Source organism: Drosophila innubila (assembly GCF_004354385.1).
Source record: "Drosophila innubila isolate TH190305 chromosome 2R unlocalized genomic scaffold, UK_Dinn_1.0 1_C_2R, whole genome shotgun sequence".
NCBI lineage: Eukaryota > Metazoa > Arthropoda > Insecta > Diptera > Drosophilidae > Drosophila > Drosophila innubila.
The window spans coordinates 1,760,532-1,777,575 of record NW_022995374.1 but is presented as its reverse complement, the minus strand read 5'-3'; the positions used below and the strand labels follow the sequence as shown (position 1 = coordinate 1,777,575).

General features: G+C 35.3%; 4 protein-coding genes across 4 annotated transcripts; 2 read left to right on the top strand and 2 right to left on the bottom strand.

Annotated features, from left to right (window-relative positions):
• Nucleotides 1–270: 270 nt before the first annotated feature.
• LOC117785126 (MIP18 family protein galla-1) lies at nucleotides 271–1,595 on the bottom strand. The gene is made up of 4 exons (XM_034623029.1): nucleotides 1,048–1,595; nucleotides 868–980; nucleotides 625–775; nucleotides 271–563 (listed from the first exon to the last, which is right to left on the bottom strand). The coding sequence occupies exons 1-4, from the start codon at nucleotides 1,268–1,270 to the stop codon at nucleotides 466–468; spliced, it is 585 nt and encodes a 194-aa protein (XP_034478920.1). The 5' UTR covers nucleotides 1,271–1,595; the 3' UTR covers nucleotides 271–465.
• Nucleotides 1,596–2,411: 816 nt separating this feature from the next.
• LOC117783707 (maternal protein exuperantia) lies at nucleotides 2,412–6,737 on the top strand. The gene is made up of 5 exons (XM_034621236.1): nucleotides 2,412–2,614; nucleotides 3,347–3,518; nucleotides 3,640–3,792; nucleotides 4,157–5,298; nucleotides 5,755–6,737. Exons 2-4 carry the CDS (start codon nucleotides 3,360–3,362, stop codon nucleotides 5,291–5,293), a joined length of 1,449 nt encoding a protein of 482 aa, XP_034477127.1. The 5' UTR covers nucleotides 2,412–2,614; nucleotides 3,347–3,359; the 3' UTR covers nucleotides 5,294–5,298; nucleotides 5,755–6,737.
• Nucleotides 6,738–7,091: 354 nt separating this feature from the next.
• On the top strand, nucleotides 7,092–14,323 carry LOC117785067 (protein fem-1 homolog B). The gene is made up of 6 exons (XM_034622954.1): nucleotides 7,092–7,477; nucleotides 10,422–10,704; nucleotides 11,163–11,905; nucleotides 12,723–13,138; nucleotides 13,213–13,439; nucleotides 13,505–14,323. Exons 1-6 carry the CDS (start codon nucleotides 7,229–7,231, stop codon nucleotides 13,666–13,668), a joined length of 2,082 nt encoding a protein of 693 aa, XP_034478845.1. The 5' UTR covers nucleotides 7,092–7,228; the 3' UTR covers nucleotides 13,669–14,323.
• An 89-nt stretch (nucleotides 14,324–14,412) lies between these two features.
• Nucleotides 14,413–15,148, bottom strand: LOC117784751. Its single transcript, XM_034622559.1, has 2 exons — nucleotides 14,665–15,148; nucleotides 14,413–14,601 (listed from the first exon to the last, which is right to left on the bottom strand). The coding sequence occupies exons 1-2, from the start codon at nucleotides 15,017–15,019 to the stop codon at nucleotides 14,507–14,509; spliced, it is 450 nt and encodes a 149-aa protein (XP_034478450.1). The 5' UTR covers nucleotides 15,020–15,148; the 3' UTR covers nucleotides 14,413–14,506.
• Nucleotides 15,149–17,044: the final 1,896 nt, after the last annotated feature.

The window sequence follows — 17,044 nt, the reverse complement described above, 5'->3', positions numbered from 1 at the left end:
TATGACTATCGAGAGAGAGGCAGAGAGAGAGAGCGCGAACCAATATGGCCGCCATGGCGGCAAATTCATTCACAAAATTTGCTAAGATAGTACGCTGCACACGGTGCGATCGGTTGCTTAATAGATTAACAACAATTGTAGCGCTGATAGTAGAGTATTAAGAAATTGGGCCGCATTATCAGTCAACCCATAACAATAACAAAAATAATTAATCACGGTATAAAAATGATCGACTGCAAGTTAAACAGACAAAAATTAATGCTGTAAACGTGATCTATAAACAAAATTTAATCGACAGACGTTGTTCGTACATTCTTATTTCATGATAAGTCAGTTAATTAATATATCATTTAAATTTAATGCTGGATAGTACAGTATAGGCCACAAACACTTGGTAGACTTAATATTAAATTGACTTAAATCATTATTTACACGCAAGGGGCACAGCTCCTTCTGCTTCTACATTTATTCCTCATCTTTGATGCAATTCTCAACCAGTTCACGCAAATTTGGATTCTCCATGGCTGCTGCAATTCGTTCCTTATCATTTATTTGCTTGTTAACTGTAATAGACATTATTTATAGAGTTTATCATAACTTGATTTGTTTAAAAATAATGTTTACTTTCTTCCTCCGTTTGATGTGCTCCTTTTTTTATATAGATATCCAATTTGATGTTATGGGGTAGACCACGTTCAACCTTGATCCGTATACAGAGTCCAATGAGCGTGGCGAGCGAACAATGGGGCACCGTGGGGTTAAATTCAATGCGCACCTGCAAAATTTACAAAAATCATAAAAAAAAAAAAGCAAATTTAAAAATACATACATACTACTGTAATAGAATTTATGACAAATCGCACTTACCACAGAGACATTGGATCGTGTTGGAGTCATAACAAAGATGCCATCCTCATAGATAACATTCAAATCCTCCAAAGTGCAAGGTTTCTCTGGATCCCGTATGGTGCGCAATAGATCTGAAAAGATAATGTTGAATAAATTACATAATGTAAAGGGATTTATTACAATATAGACTATACTTACCATAGATGGTCTCTTGGAGATCTGTGGCATTGCGGTAACCAAGCTCGTGGAGCAGAGCGTCTTCGCCAAAAGCAATTACTCCACTGTCCAATGACATTTCACTTGTTTTCCGCACAATTTCTGCAGCTACTGTTGTGCTGTTAATGTTGTTGCTGTTGCTGCTGCTGCCGCTGGCGACGCCGCTGTCCGATTCAGAGAGTTTGCGCTTAATGTAAGACAACATATTTAACGTGCTGTTGTTGCTCTAATTATTCCCAGTGTGTAGGTGTATAGGTGTATTCTGCTGTTTGGCACGTTTGATTGGATTTCTCTTATCGCTTTTAGTGTTTTTTTTTTTTTATCTTTTACGAGTTTTGTCTGTGTGTCTGACTGTGTATGTGTTTGTCTGTGCACTTGGGCAATGCAGCATAATCTTTTATTATTCCTGTGTACTTTGTTTAGGCGTTTTAATTAAATAGTTTTGCATAGTTTTTTAATTATCATCACAACTCGACACATTGAGCACAGCAAATGTAACAAAACAGCTGATTTTTGTTTTGGTTGCGTCAGGGCTGCAAAAGCGACAGTCAGAATATACCAAATAAAATACCAAATACCAAATCTGTTGTGCGCCAACAGCATCAACAGCTATTTGGCTAGTAAAGCAGCCCTGGTCAAGATAAAACGGATATAATTTTTGTATTTTCAAAACGTTATTTAATAAATTTATATAAACAAAATCATGCCGCATTATGAACATAAAATGCAAATTTCTTTTATTATATCTTGCCAACCGAATTCAGATTTTACAGCAAACAGTGCTGCCAGAATTTTTTGCGCTAAAATAGCTAATTCAGCAATACATATACCTAGAATATAAATAGAAAGTTATCAAAATGGCAATAAAACAAATTATTTTTTGTACAAAACATATAATAAGAAATTTCCTAAAATTAACTAGCTTTTGCAGTTGCAATATTAGCTACTTAATAGCTTAGATAGCACCACTGATTAGAACTTCAGTGCATTAGGCAACCCTGCTGCTTGTTATCAGTGTTTGCGCTCTCTGCTCATGTGTTTTGCGCTTAGAGAAATTGTATTTACATATACATAATAGCTGCGCCGGCTCGTTTCACTTATTGTTGTAAAATTAAACCACAATCGGCATAAAGCACAAATTATAATTGTAAATAGTGTAAGTGCCTGAAGTAAAATCACTCTAAACATTCTATAAAGAAATTACAAATACAAATATAAATATAAATGGCGACTACTGTGGAACAGTTGATAGTTTAACAGGGTATCATAAATTTGAGCTTTATGCAGCTGCACGCTGCCCATTGTACTTAGCTATCGTTGTGTTTTGTAGTAGGCTTTGATTTTGACAATTTCAGCACCTAAACGGCAAGACATTTATTTTAGAATCATTTCGTTTTTGTTAGTCTTACGAATTGTTTCTTCTTTGTGAAAGCTCGTCGAACGGAAGCAAATCTCGCTTTTTTACCCCTTTTGAAAAATAAAGGAAAAAAGTTCGTAAAAAGCGAAAAAAGCTTATCGAAATTGATCGCGAACGAAAGTGGTAAATTAGGTAAGCATAAAAGGAGAAGAATAAAAATTCATTTCTTAGTGTGTGTGTGTGTGTCAAAGAGAGTGAAAAAAACATGGCGTGCATTAAAACTTTTCAGGAATTGTGCCGTTAGTTGCTGCGTGTATAAGTTTGGCTTTGCGCTCTTTTTGTAATTCTTTTGACAAGCTGCTCGCAATTTGTTAACAGTGTTTGTTCAGTGCACTCGGACATTTTTCTGCGCTTGTGAAAAATTTGCAAAGGATTATTTTTGTCAAATGTTAGTAATTTTGCTTGTAGTTATTAATACACTTAGTGCGATAATTGTTTTACAGTGAATATTAAACAATGTCAGAAAATGTTTTAGCAAAACTTTTGAATTAGTTTTCTTTTTTTTCTCATTAAGTTTTTCTTTATCAAAATTTTTTGACTAACTGTAACTTTACACAAGTCTTGGCAATATTAAATGTCTTTGTTTTAACTTATTTTCTTGTTATTAATTTATAACATTTTTGAATTTTACTATTTTTACAAAAACGGTTGTTTGTATCAACAAAATGTATTAATTTTTGCTTAAATTCATTGCCTTGGTATTTTTTTAATTGTAATTCATTTAATGTCAAAAAACTTGACAAAATCATCATATTTTTTTTTATTTTTTATTTATTTTCCAACTGATTTTTATTGAGTCTTACTATTTTTATTTGCAATTCTTTATTTGTCAAAATACACACCTGACCAACTGTCTCTTCACAGTTCATATACTAAAATGGTTGCCGATAATATTGATGCTGGCGTTGTTGCCATTGCTGCCGCGGATCAATCCTCGGCTCCGTCCGGTGTTTCCATTAAGGACGAGCTGCCAGCTGGCAATTACATCCTGGTTTCTGTTGACATCGACACCACTGGACGTCGTTTAATAGACGAGGTGAGTGCTTTTCCAATGGCTGGAATGTAGAAAGGTTAATGACCATAACCCCACTTTATACTGCGCTTTCCAATGGAATTTCACTCACTCTCTCTCTCGCTCTCTCTGTCTCTTTTGATAGATTGTCCAATTGGCTGCTTACACACCGTCGGATCATTTCGAGCAATACATAATGCCGTATATGAATCTAAATCCGGCTGCACGTCAGCGCCATCAAGTTCGCGTCATTTCCATTGGATTTTTTCGTATGCTGAAGTCGATGCAGACGTACAAGGTGAGATACAGATATTCCAGTGAGAGGTGTTACCTTTCCTTAATTATTAAACCATGATTAAAATATGCATATTAGGCTGCATCGATTTTGTTTCATAAAATAATGGTAACCCAAATTTTTAAAATTAAATTGATTGATATACCTACATATCTATTCCAAAATTTCGGTCTGACACTATTTCCATTAATTAACATTTTTCTGTTAACACAGATCATAAAATTATTACTGTTGCTTTACATTTTTATGTTACTACAGATCATAAAATCCTTTTACTTTACTTTGCATCATATCTGTTAACATTTCTATGTTAAACGTATCATATTAAATAATTAACGTTACTTAACATCTTTCTGTTATGCTGCAGATCATAAAATCAAAATCAGAGGTCGCTGCACTCAAAGACTTTCTTGACTGGTTGGATCAGCTGAAATCCAAGAATCCCGATGCAGATGGCATTGTGCTGTTCTACCACGAGGAGCGTAAATTCATACCCTACATGATATTGCAGTCGCTGGTGAAGTACGGAATGTTGGATAGATTCAACAAGACGGTCAAGTCCTTTGTGAATAGCTTCAATTTGGCCAAAAACTCAATTGGCGATACCAAGCATTACAGTTTACGTAATCTATCAAAGATTCTGACCAAAACCAAAGAGGAGCAACAGGAAATTGTGGCCGAAACTACTAACATCAACAACAACAATAAACGTATTAAGAATGGCCTACAAAAGGAGCGCGATGAATTTGATGGCAATGCGAGTGTTCGAGCCAAGTTAGCATACACTGTGGCCATGCAACTTAGCAATTTGGATAATCCCAATGAGCCGGCAACTGTGGAGGCTTTGGGTAACCTCTATAAGGCCCTCAAACCCTTCACCGAACCCATTAGCGGTGATGTTAAAGAGCTAGACACACAGAATTTGAATCTGGAGCGTCAGAATTCATTTCGTCCCGTTTTCTTGAACTATTTCAAGACTACATTGTATCATCGTGTGCGTGCCGTTAAATTCCGTATTGTGTTGGCCGAGAACGGTTTCGATTTGACCACATTGAATGACATTTGGACGGATAAACATGCCGCCGGTTTGGATACGGCTTTACAGGGTATTTCCAATCTGAAGGCGGAGGATAAGACGGAATTGGTGGAGCTGCTGGACAGCTTCTTTGATCCCAACAAGGTCACCATTAAACCCGTGGTCAAACCCAACACTGTACGGCGTCGGAATAAACGTAATGCTCTCAACCAGAAATCCGCTTCAAGCGGTTCACATTCCGCCAGCGATGAATTTGGTGCCGGTGGCGATAAGTCCCAGAGTTTGTCCTCGGTGCCGGATTCAACTACCAAGACACCATCTCCGATTAAGAGCGGTTCCAGATCTCAACGTAAACGCAATTCACGTCCAATTGTTAAGGAGGGAAAATCCACAGAGACAGCTCTAAATAACACTGCTCCGGCTAGCATCTCTGTGTCCAGCTTCGTGCCCATTGCAGCCACAAACTAATCTGAGTAAATTCCTCATACTCAATCCTTACTACAAGTTGCCTTTTTGTAGTATTTAGAGTTTATTTGCTTATTAGTACTTATTTTAATGCTTTTATTTAGCTAATGCTGCGATATGTATTTTATTTATATATATTTATATATGTAGTTAAGCATATCCGGCTTACAAAATGCGCTTTGTAGAGAATTTGAATTTTTGAAGTTAACAGTGGCGCGCTTGCGCTGTATATTAATGTTAGCATGCTGTTGGCTGTAACAGCCAATGCTATGGAAATTAACGTTGCCTTGTATGTTAATGTTAACATGCTGTTGGCTGTAACAGCCAAATGCTATTTAAATGCATATTTGAATATTAATATTGAAGTGCTGCTGCCTGTATTATTTTTTTTTATTGAATGTTAAAAAAATACAATGAAATTACTTTGTTAAATTTGTTTTGTTATAATTTTAAACACTTTACAGCCACGTTAAAGAAAATTTCAAAAAATAGTTCGATTGGAAAGAAAATCAAGCACAAATTGTCAGACGGATCAAATGAGAAAGAAAATAGAATACTAGATGCGAACTGTTTTCCTTTTTTGAAGAACGACACAGATTAGAAACAAAAAAATTAGTCCAAATTCTAGAGTGACTCGTATAAATTTCAAGTTGGTAATATATGCAACATGTAGACGTGACTATATGTGATGAAAACATGTGAGTGAATGGATAATAGAAACAAAAGACACGTAAAACTACAAGGATACAAAATATATAAGAGAAATAAGCGCCGATTAAAAGATAATCGATAAGCGTACACTAAGCTACAGGTATGCCCAAAATCGTGAATAGCATTTGGGCTAATACCAATACCAAATCCATTCCACACTTTATGTATATTTTGGTCAATAAGGAATCAATCGTATATGGATATAATTTTGATAATTGAATACGCTATCCAATATCGTTGCGTTTAGGGCATAATTTTCCAAAAATATATCATAGAATACAATACACGATTGGAAAACTATGGATCGATAAACGCTTCGATTAGAACAACATTGGGTAAACCTAGAAACACTGAAGAAATCGTTACAAATCATAAATATGGTTACCCAATGTTATGGAATCTCGTAAAAGTCTCAAGACTGATATAATATGAATGAGAGAAGTGGAGAAACTGGAAACATCAATTATTTACACAAATATATATCGAAAAATCTGAAGAGAGAAGAAACTATAGCTGAATCCTTACTAAACAGCACACACACACACACACTGACAACACATAAAACTCATATAATTTCGCATATATGTATGTAATTGTTTAAAATGAGCAGAAACTGCAGTAACATATGTACGTCAACTACAACATCAATTTATTTCAAGCTGTATTTCACACACAATTGTTTCATGTTTGCACATAAGTTTAACTTACAATTTCAATAAAAATATGAGATTATTGAAATTTACTTATTTGAAAGTAACGGTGGGAAATAATCGATATGCTCAGGGTTAACAGCAAACGAGCATATTTAAATATCGATAAGTATCGCAATTCAATTTGATCTGGGCTTACAGCATGTTATTGACAGGGAAATGTTAAATATCTATCAGTCATTTTTGATAATGTATTTTTTGATTAGTGGCTGGCCGACTTAAGCTTTCTTTTCAACCTGAACCACAATTTAAAAAAGCAAATAAAACGTAACAGCTTATTTGTTTACCTACGCAGCTGATCAGCTGTGCCAATTTTGTTAACAGCAACAGTTGTATGTTAACGGAAATTATGTTAATATGTGAAAAGTTGGCAGCTCTAACTCGTGGGAGACAGTGTCAGCCCTGGTTTCGGTGTGATCAACAAAGTGTGTGTGATAAATAAAAGCATTCGAATTAATTGTAAATTCAAATTAATTGTTAAAGCGTCGCTGCTGCGCTATTTGGAACTTGCAGCCCGATGAGCAGCAAGAGGAGACGCATACGTCGATCTAAAAAGATATTTGATTTCAACAAATTCAACATGGCAAATGGAATGTTAATTGACATTGCCGAGGAACTGAACGACAAGTTTCCCAACGAAGGACGCGTTCAATTCTCCAAATTAAATACATTATATTTGGCAGCACGCAGCAGTCATATGAAGAGATTTGTGGAAGCACTCAATACGATCAGTTCAACGAATATTCAAACTTATTTGGTTAATACGGTGAGTGTGCATGTATGTCTCCCACTCTCCCTCCCACCACCCACAACATTCGTCAAGTTGTTAATTTATTTTGCGTAATGTCCGCAAATTGACAACTGCGTCATTAATGAAAATTTCCACCTATATATAGGTATTGTTTTTATATGTGCATATATCAACCGAATCGAGTAGAGCGTTTCATTTCTCGGTCAGCTCATTTATTTGGTCTGTTCTTTGTTTATCGCCTCATCTGGGCCGAAAGACCAAACCAAATGTTCTCTCTCTCTCTCACGCTCTCTCTGTGTGTGTAACATTTGTAAACAGTGGGTCAGGTAATTGTTTTGACAAGCAAGAAAGTTTTAAAGCTTATATTTATTATTTTTGTTTTATAAAAATAATAAAAAATTTAATAATATGAAATATTACTATTAATTTTTGTTTTTGGTTTTCATATTTTTTAAGGAATTACAAAACCAAAGAAAAAAAAAGTAATTGCATTACTTGTGTTATGCACTGTAAATAATTTTTGTAGCTTGCCAAGAGAAATGCACGAGGCGAGACGAATTGCAGTAATTGTTGTTAATTTTCAAATTAATGTTGCGTCTTTAAGAAAACATGCTGTGTCACGTTGTATTAGAGATTGTTTCACTGTGTTTGACTAATTATTAATTATCCATTTGCTGCCTGCAACGTGTTATTTTTCGCTCTTCTCTCCCCATCTCCCTCTCTACCACTCTCTCTCTCTCGCTCTTGCTTCTGGACTGGCTAACACGAACTTGGCCAACTGCCAGGCACTTTTAACAGTTCCTGAAATGTGCGTTGTTTAATCACTTGCCTATTTATGAATAATATTTCACTGTAAATAAGCTAAAGACACAATTGTAATTTATACTCTTTGTCGATCAATGGAAATGCAGTTGAATTTCAATGGAATTTAACTGTTTCATTGGAATGTGACTGAACAGCTGCGAGTTGTAAACAAACCCCCTCCTCCTCCTCCTCCCACCCTCCGCCGGCCACTTACTCTTACTCTCTCAACTGCCGCTCACTGAAGTCACTGAGCGAGAGAGTTTACTTTCTTGTCATCCCTCTCTCGCTCTTTCTATTACTCTGGTACATGGTGCAATTGATAAGGTCACATAAATATTTTGTACCAGATTTTAGGGACATATGGCCAACTTTTTATATCTACTAAATAATAATTTTTTATAAATAACAAAACATAAATCTATTTTATTTTTATTTTTTTTAAGCTCAAACTAACATTTTTTTAATTCCTATCTATTTAATGTGTATTTACAAAAATACTTTAACGATGTTTATAAAAGTACAATTTTGAATACATAATAAAATTTAAATTAAATGAATAAATTTTGAGGAGCACATAAAAATTTTGGTCTAATTTATATTTATCAAATGTTTGCTCTGAAATGAGAGATAGATAGAGTTTTGCTCTCATAGCTTGACCTTATAAATTGAACCATGTCTGTGGTCAGCTGTGTTAGGTTTGGAATGCACAGGCGCTCTTCTTGCTACCCTGTTTTGAAGAGGGTCCTTTGAATATCAACCCCCATTTGATATATATATATGTAGGCTTATGCATATGCTGGCATGGCTGTCATGGGGGTTGGGCGCAGGACGTGCAGAACACGAAGTTTTATCGAATTTTTCGTGCCGTCAGGACCTTCTTAGTCCTTCAGTCGGCCAGTCAGTTAGTTTGGCAGCTGCTTTTAGTTACAAAATTTTATACTGCCAGTTAGCAATGCACGCGGAGCTATATCGGTAAGGATATTGCACATATCCTGAATTGTTGTCAATTAATTGTTGAATTTGTTGTAGTACAAGGAAGCGTTGGTACGAATCCGCTTGGCCAGGAGCAAGTTTCTGGCGCGGCGCAAGCGACACGTTGCCATTAACCAGCTATATAACCTATCCGGCGGTGAGTCTCACAGTCTAGTCGGTCAGTTTCTTGACCCACTTGGCATTTCTGTTGGCCAAAATGTCTATAAGAAATGCAACCATTTAATGAACATTTCAAAAAGCACGCAATTCACACTGAAAATGTCGTCTTGGACTTTGGTTACATTGTCTGGATCTTGTCTCCTCTTTATCCGCTCCATATGGCAGACAAAGAGTGTGTGTGCGTGTGTGTGAGTGTGTGTGTAGTATTTACATTTGCTGTGCCAAGAAATAGGAAAAAACAACAATGAAAGCGACAAAAGAAAAGTCTGCTTTCTTTTGCTCTTTTTCCTCGGATATTTATGCTGTATAAAAAGTGCTCGACGCACTATTTTCAGCCAGCCTTGACTGTGAAAATGTGAAAACTCTTGAGAAATGCATCTCATAAGCACAAATGCAAATGCGTTGCAAATTCTATGAGTACAGTGGATTCCCTATAAAAATTACAAATACTACCAAGGATACTTAAAATGGGGAAGTTAAACTAGGAAAAGTATTTAATTTGGAAATCAAAATTAAGAATAACGTTAATAATTTTAAAATTAATATTAAAAAAATTTAATTTTGAAAGTCGCGTAAATAGAAACCAAGTTATTAGAAGATTAAAATTTTGAACTTAATTTAGGTAGGCAAAAGTAACGTTTAAATTAAAAACATTTCAAATTATTCTTATTATTATTAATTAACAAAAATATTATACATACTTTTAATTAAATTTGTCTTTAAAATTAAATGAAATTGATTTAATCTAATTGTTACTACTCATGTTTTTTTTAACAAGAACTGTTTTATAAAGTATCTTTAATCGAGCATACGTTTGTAAAGCTAACTTAATGTTAATGTTATTTCTAAAATGTTCTTCTCTTGATCTATCTTTCACTTCTACTATATTTTTCCCTGGTTCTCACTTTCAATTTTTTTTATATTTCTCTTAAATTTTTTCATTTTATCAAACGCCCACTGTACACAAATTATTTATAATAAAAAAAATCTCTTCACCCCGCAGAATTTTGACCAACCCGATGGTCAATCGTTGACGCCTTTAACCATGGCCGCCATGTCCGGCAATGTGACGTTTGTGAAGACGCTTCTGTCGCACTACGACGTGGATCTGGAGCGGGAATGCAATGTCATCTTCGATGGTCTGGTGGTCTATGGGGCAACGGCATTGTGGGTTGCAGCTGGCATGGGGCATCTGCAGATTGTCAAGATGTTGGTCCAAGCAGGCGCTTCTATCAATCACAATACCAAGGCACAATCGTCGCCATTGCGTGCCGCCTGCTACGAAGGTGAGTCGAGTCTTTATTTCCACTTGCAACATTTTAATAATGATTTAATTGTATTTTGTAAATAAAATATAAAATGAAAAGCAAGGAAAAACTTAATTAAAATATGAAAAATTTAAAAATAAATGAAACAAGTAATAATTAAAAAATTAATCTTATAGAAAGACAGTTGATAAATCACAAAAAAATATATAAGATAGAGTTATAAATATTATATAGATTATAATCTTTTAGAAAAAGAATAAAGCCCAACTAATAAATATTCTAGAAAATAAGCAAACTAAATTAAATTTCAAATAGATAAAAATATTAAGCAAATGGGCTTTTAAATAATTTTTTTTATAAAAATAATACTTGTAAAGATTTAAGAAAAACTAATAAGTAAATTGTATGTAAAAAAACGCTCATAAATTACTTATACATTTTAAATAAAATCAATAATTAAAATTCTGTATTTTTAGGTCGCCTGGATATTGTGGAGTTTCTGATCGAGCATGGGGCAGATGTGAATGGCACGAATTTGTTCAACAACAACACGCTGATGATTGCTGCCTACAAAGGACATCATCTGGTTGTCAACACGCTGCTGCAGAATGGTTCTCGCCCCAATGATCAGGCGCTTTGTGGCGCCACAGCGTTGCACTATGCAGCAGAGAGTGGACATCTGGATGTGGTGATAGCGCTGCTGGATCATGGAGCAACATTGCAGAGCAATGGGGTAGGCATTACACCCGCGTTGCAAGCTGCCGAGCGACTGCACGAGGATGTCGTTGAGGCATTCATACAGCGTCCAGGTTTGATGAGCAAGGAGGAGCAGATCACAGCTTTGGAACTGTTGGGAGCTACCTATGCCAACGATAAGACCAAATATGATGTGACACGTGCCTACAGCTACTTGATGCGTGCCATGGAATTGCGTTACAGCGATTCGCGGCATGTGGTGCGAAAGAAGGTGCAACAACCTGTCCCGGCCTACGACAGCTGGTTTGAGACCGAGAATCTGCCCGAATTGAATGCCATTAAATTGAATCATCACTCCATACACATGGAATCCCTGGCTATACGCGAGCGTGTGCTTGGCAAGAACAATCCAGAGTTGCCACAGGCCATCATTTATCGCGGTGCGGTGATGGCCGATCAGGGACGCTTCGAACAGTGCCAGGTGCTCTGGAACTATGCCATCGATCTGCGCATGCGCAACAATGTGAGTCAGATCGGAATTGTTCTTTCATTTGATACTCATCTTGAATTTTGTTTATACTAAAAATATGAAATTTGAGGCAGAAAAATTAGGAAAACATAACTAGAAAGTTAAAAAAAATGTAAGAGGAAATCGGAAGCACAAAAATGTTTCTTTTTTAGTACAGAAACTAAAACCGTAACCGAAATTAACTCTCTTACAAGAACCGACAAACGAAACGCTCGTGCCGGTACGGTTGTGGTAAAGTGACTAGGTCAAAGAATTGACCAACTTCCAACTGTCATAACTTGATCAAATCTGACCCGATTTTAAAGCAGAATGTCATTTTGATCATGGTTTGGCCTCTAAATTTATTCTGCATTAAAATTTTGTTCATTTAAAATATTTTATTAATTTCGACCAAGACTCGATTTCGATGGTAAGGGTCCCCCCTTTGAAATATCAAAAATTCTAAATTTTAAATCTCAAGTTTTCACTTTTAATTAACTTCTTATATCGTAAGTAATATAAAACAACACTTTAAACCTGATTCTGAGACCTTTCATTTTATTGTAAAAAATCGTGTGAAATTGAACAAAAATTTGGACTTGTAAAGTGGCTAAATCCGCAGTCTGACCAACTTCAAACTGTCATAACTTTGCCAAAACCCAACCGATTTTCAAGTAGAATGTCATTTTGATCATGGTTTGGCCTCTAAATTCATTCTGTATTCAAATTTCATTCATTTAGAAAATTAAATTATTTTCGACCAAGACTCGATTTTGATATAATTCCTGCTAAAAATATTTGGAATACTCAACTAATTTCTCTTATTTTCCAGGTCTCCGTTGATCGTGACTTGCTGCGTTTTGCACAGCTTTTTGCGCAGATTTTGCGCGTGGAGAACCACCGACTGACGCTGGATGATGTGCTGCCAGTTCTGGTCAAGTGTCAGCTGGAGATTGAGAGCAACAAGCAGAAAATGCTGAACACAAAGCCAAACACATGTGCCAGTTTGTTGCAGGATCAGAATAATCAGAACTGCATTACAGCCTTGTATTTAATCAAGATTGTTACACTGTTGGCGCGTCGCAAAAAGGATCAGGATATCAATGAGGAGCATATACAACAGTTGTTCCTGGTGGTGCGCAAGTTTATCCAAAATGACACACGTCTCCAAGATGGCCAAACACTGCTGCATCTGGCAGTCAACGGAGTGACGCCAGTTGATGAATTCTATACCAACGAAATGTGCAAGTAAGTGAAGCAATTTATATTGTATGATTAGTGTGTCAATCAGAATTTATCTAATTTGTGGTGCTTTCTTTTAGATTTCCATGCTATGCTACCACTTTGGTTCTGGTGCACTGCGGCGCCTCTGTTGTGGCTGTGGATGCAGCTAGGAATACTCCACTGCACATACTGGTGACCAAGATAAACGCTTCACAGGATCGTCAAGGTGAAATGGCGCGTATTCTGCAGCTATTTGTGGAAGCAGGCGCACACTTGGATGCGGTAAATGCTGCAGGTCAAACAGCAGCCACAGCTTGCAAGCAAGGTAGATGAATCTTTGCCTGATATAACTATATATAACTCATGTTTATCTTGTTTATACATCCATAGTTAACTTGGCCAATCAGCTGCATGGTCATCAGAATGCGCACACGAGTTTAAAGTGTCTTGCGGCACGTTCGATTGCCACAAATCGTCTGAATTTTAGAGGCATGATACCCACACAGCTGGAAGCTTTCATACAAATGCACAGCGTGCACAAGGTGCTTACTTAGATAGCCAAAAAAACAAAATAAGCTTGGCCCAAAACCTGGCTAAAAAGTCATGGGCCAAACCAAAAACAAACTCAAGTCATTAGGAACTGTGTATATTTTGGAGTCATGGCACAACAAAATGTTTAAATGTGTATCGAATTTAGTGACTTAAGTTAGCCAAATGCCAATATGTACACCTAAGAACATTGAAATAGTTGTGAAAATAATTAATAATAATTAATTTCGAATAGTTTATGAACTAGACACAAATGATGATTTAAAAAATTATTTAAGAGTTATTAAAATACAACCCATATTAAATAACCTACTGATATTTTTGAAATCCTAATTTATGTATACTTTGTAAACCTAAAACATCAAAAACAATTAATATTTTCACACATATTTCAATGTACAATTGTGTATATTTTATAATTTTACACTCACACACAACTTATAAACATTGTATACTTACTTAATGTTATATTGTTTATATTTGATATAATTTGTATGCAACGAAAATTCATCATTTATTTATTTACAATTTAAAACTCACACTTTGACTGACTGTTTGTTTATACAAAAAAAAAAAAAAAACCATATGTGAAATCATTTTGTACATTTTCTATGTGTATTAATTAATTAATGTTAATTGTAATGCGGCGGCGGCATTATTTAAATCAATTGAATTGATTGTGATTTTGTTGCGCGATAAAAAAGAAAAAAAACAACATAAAGAAATAAATATCAAAATACGCCATAAAATTTGTAGTTAATTTCATAAAATTTATTGTATTTACAATCGGAAAATCACAGCTGAAAATGAAACTACAAATCGTATGTACACTTAACTTAATATTTAAATATTTGCATCGCTAATTTTATGATTATTTTGTCGCACCTGGGGATACACCTGAGGCTGACGCATTACCTCCTCGTATGTGGGAGGCGGCGCTGTAAAAACAATTAAATTAAATTACACTTAAATGGAAGGAAATGAAAGGAAAGGAAACTCACCATTGATGACATAGTCCTCGTCATGCATGAAGGCGGGATTAATGACGGCATCTGTGGGATATGTGCGTTCAATTGTGCGCTCCTCAAGCGTCGAACGATGCGAATAACGTTGCAAGCTATCCGACTGTCGATGAAAACTATCCATGTAGTGATCCTCCTGTTCGATTTCCTCGTTTGGCAGCTGTATCACATGCACGGACGGACGACGCTCAGTTCTCGGCTCGGCAATTGCATCCGTGTAGTTCTCACCAAAGCGAAATGGAGCTGCCAACGACTTTTTACACTTGAGAAACAGCACGATCAATATCCAGCCGAGTATGAGCACCAAGTAGACAAATCCCAGCATGCTCATCATTAGGCCTTTTCAGAGGGTCAGGCTAACAGCCCCCTCCCCCCCTTAAAACTGAAGGCGTACACCTACAAGTAATCGTGTCCAAGGCGCTTGCTGATGTCTATCACAAAAATCGATAAACTATAGCCGAGAGTTGTTGTCGAGTTGTTGCCAACGTTGTTCTGGCCGTGTTCATTGTTGTCGCCAAACTGACAAGCTGACAGCACACGAACCTGCAGGCAACTGGCAACTGGCAAGTTGGCCATAACGCTTTGGCAAAAGCGTCGCCATATCACCACTGACCACAACACAAAGCAGCAGGGCAACAAATAAGAACGCTGCAGTCCATGTGATCGACTATGAGATGCCCAGTAGCCAATTCGATAAAATTACCATACAAATTAAAATAAAATTATCATAAATTAAATGCAAACTTAAAAAACTAAAATAATAGCTTCTACAAGGATACAAAAAAAATTATCGACAATTTTAAAGAGTTAATAAAATATTTAATAATGAGAAAGAATAAAATATTGAGTACTGAAGAATTCAAAAAATATATACCATATTTGTAGTAGTTGGACCTGCACATTTTATAACTAAGCCTAGCCACCAAAGTTTTTTACTTAAAGATTTGGTTCGATTTAATGCTAAAAAATTTTTTTTTTTTTTATAAACCAATTGAATTTTATTTTACCAAAGTCCTAACTTTTGTAAATAATTAAAATAAATATATTTTTTAAATCAGTTAATTTTTTCTGTTACAAAAGTCCCAATTTTTGTAAAAAATTAAACTAAATTTTTTAATTTGAATGCTTATTATTTTCTAATGATTTTTATTCAAAGTCTTAAACTTTATGTAATTTTTGTTTTTTGAACCGAAATTACAATTTAAAAACACGATCCGGTTCAGGTAGCCCGACTTGAAAGGGTCGAAAAAAATTCTATAGTAAATAAATTAAATCTGAATCTAGATATTTATACGGATAGACAGACACGATCACAAACCTATAATCCCTTCTAAACTTTGACTACTGGGTCTAAAACATAAAAGGAGACGAGGAGAGGAGCGGGAGCAGGAGCGAAAGGAGCAAGAGGTCACAGTGGCAACTTTGATTTTTGTTTGAACGACAGCCAATAAATAACTGAATCCTTTTTGAGTTGAAAACTCCCGCAGTCCAAAATTCATTAACTCTCCACTCAAATTGTCAGTCACGTCATTGTCTCTTGTGTCTTGTGTCATTTCTTCGTATAATTGGCTAATTTGCGTTGGCCAAATGTGTGACGTCAGATGCATAAAAAAGTTAATTGTCTACACTTAGCATTATGCGCCCTTTTGTCAGCTTATATAAAATATGCATGTATAAAAATAGTATACCAAATGGCCCAGTTGACCTTATGAGAGGTCTCTCTCACTCTCCCTTCCTCATTTCACACCCAACCCAGGAAAAAAAAAACGATTGCAACAGTTATTTTTTTTCATTTCAACATTTATTGTGTCCTGTTGCTTTGCTGGAATTTGTTTTGTGTGCTTTTCTTTGTGGGTTAATAAATTATTAAAGCCTTATGCCTAGGGTCATGACTTACAATTCCTTAATCCTAAACTCTTTTCGAATAAAAGTTATGTTCTTTGAGTGGCATTTAAAGTAACAGAAGACAATTCAAGTAGAAAAATATAATAATTTTTAAAAGTTAGAAATTTATATATGAAATATGAAGAAAATACAGATAAAACATTTCTTTAATTTCCGATTCCTTAAAATTCGTTAAAGACAATTAAGATTCAATATGTTTATTTAATAATCGGTTTACGTTTATCGAGGTATGGATAGGATAGTATACAATACTTATAATATAGTATAGTTATTTAAATTGGGCCATAAACACTTGAAATATTGTTTATTTTATGTCTTACAAATCTCTTAGGTGTCTCAAAATATGTGCGAAATCATCTTAAACTTTCTGCTGATAAGGAATCAAAAAATTGTAATCATATTTTAAGTATTTCACAGATATCAAGGTATATTGAAATGAGCATTATAATTCTAA

Excerpts from the sequence above, each read along its gene's own strand:
- LOC117785126 (XM_034623029.1), bottom strand. The coding sequence starts at position 1,270 with ATGTTGTCTTACATTAAGCGCAAACTCTCTGAATCGGACAGCGGCGTC. Across the intron at positions 776-867 it reads CACGATCCAATGTCTCTGTG|GTGCGCATTGAATTTAACCC; the intron begins GTAAGTGCGATT and ends TAAATTTTGCAG. Across the intron at positions 564-624 it reads ACATCAAACGGAGGAAGAAA|TTAACAAGCAAATAAATGAT; the intron begins GTAAACATTATT and ends TGTCTATTACAG.
- LOC117783707 (XM_034621236.1), top strand. The coding sequence starts at position 3,360 with ATGGTTGCCGATAATATTGATGCTGGCGTTGTTGCCATTGCTGCCGCG. Across the intron at positions 3,519-3,639 it reads GACGTCGTTTAATAGACGAG|ATTGTCCAATTGGCTGCTTA; the intron begins GTGAGTGCTTTT and ends CTCTTTTGATAG. Across the intron at positions 3,793-4,156 it reads AGTCGATGCAGACGTACAAG|ATCATAAAATCAAAATCAGA; the intron begins GTGAGATACAGA and ends GTTATGCTGCAG.
- LOC117785067 (XM_034622954.1), top strand. The coding sequence starts at position 7,229 with ATGAGCAGCAAGAGGAGACGCATACGTCGATCTAAAAAGATATTTGAT. Across the intron at positions 7,478-10,421 it reads AAACTTATTTGGTTAATACG|AATTTTGACCAACCCGATGG; the intron begins GTGAGTGTGCAT and ends TTCACCCCGCAG. Across the intron at positions 10,705-11,162 it reads GCGTGCCGCCTGCTACGAAG|GTCGCCTGGATATTGTGGAG; the intron begins GTGAGTCGAGTC and ends CTGTATTTTTAG.
- LOC117784751 (XM_034622559.1), bottom strand. The coding sequence starts at position 15,019 with ATGATGAGCATGCTGGGATTTGTCTACTTGGTGCTCATACTCGGCTGG. Across the intron at positions 14,602-14,664 it reads CGAGGACTATGTCATCAATG|CGCCGCCTCCCACATACGAG; the intron begins GTGAGTTTCCTT and ends TTGTTTTTACAG.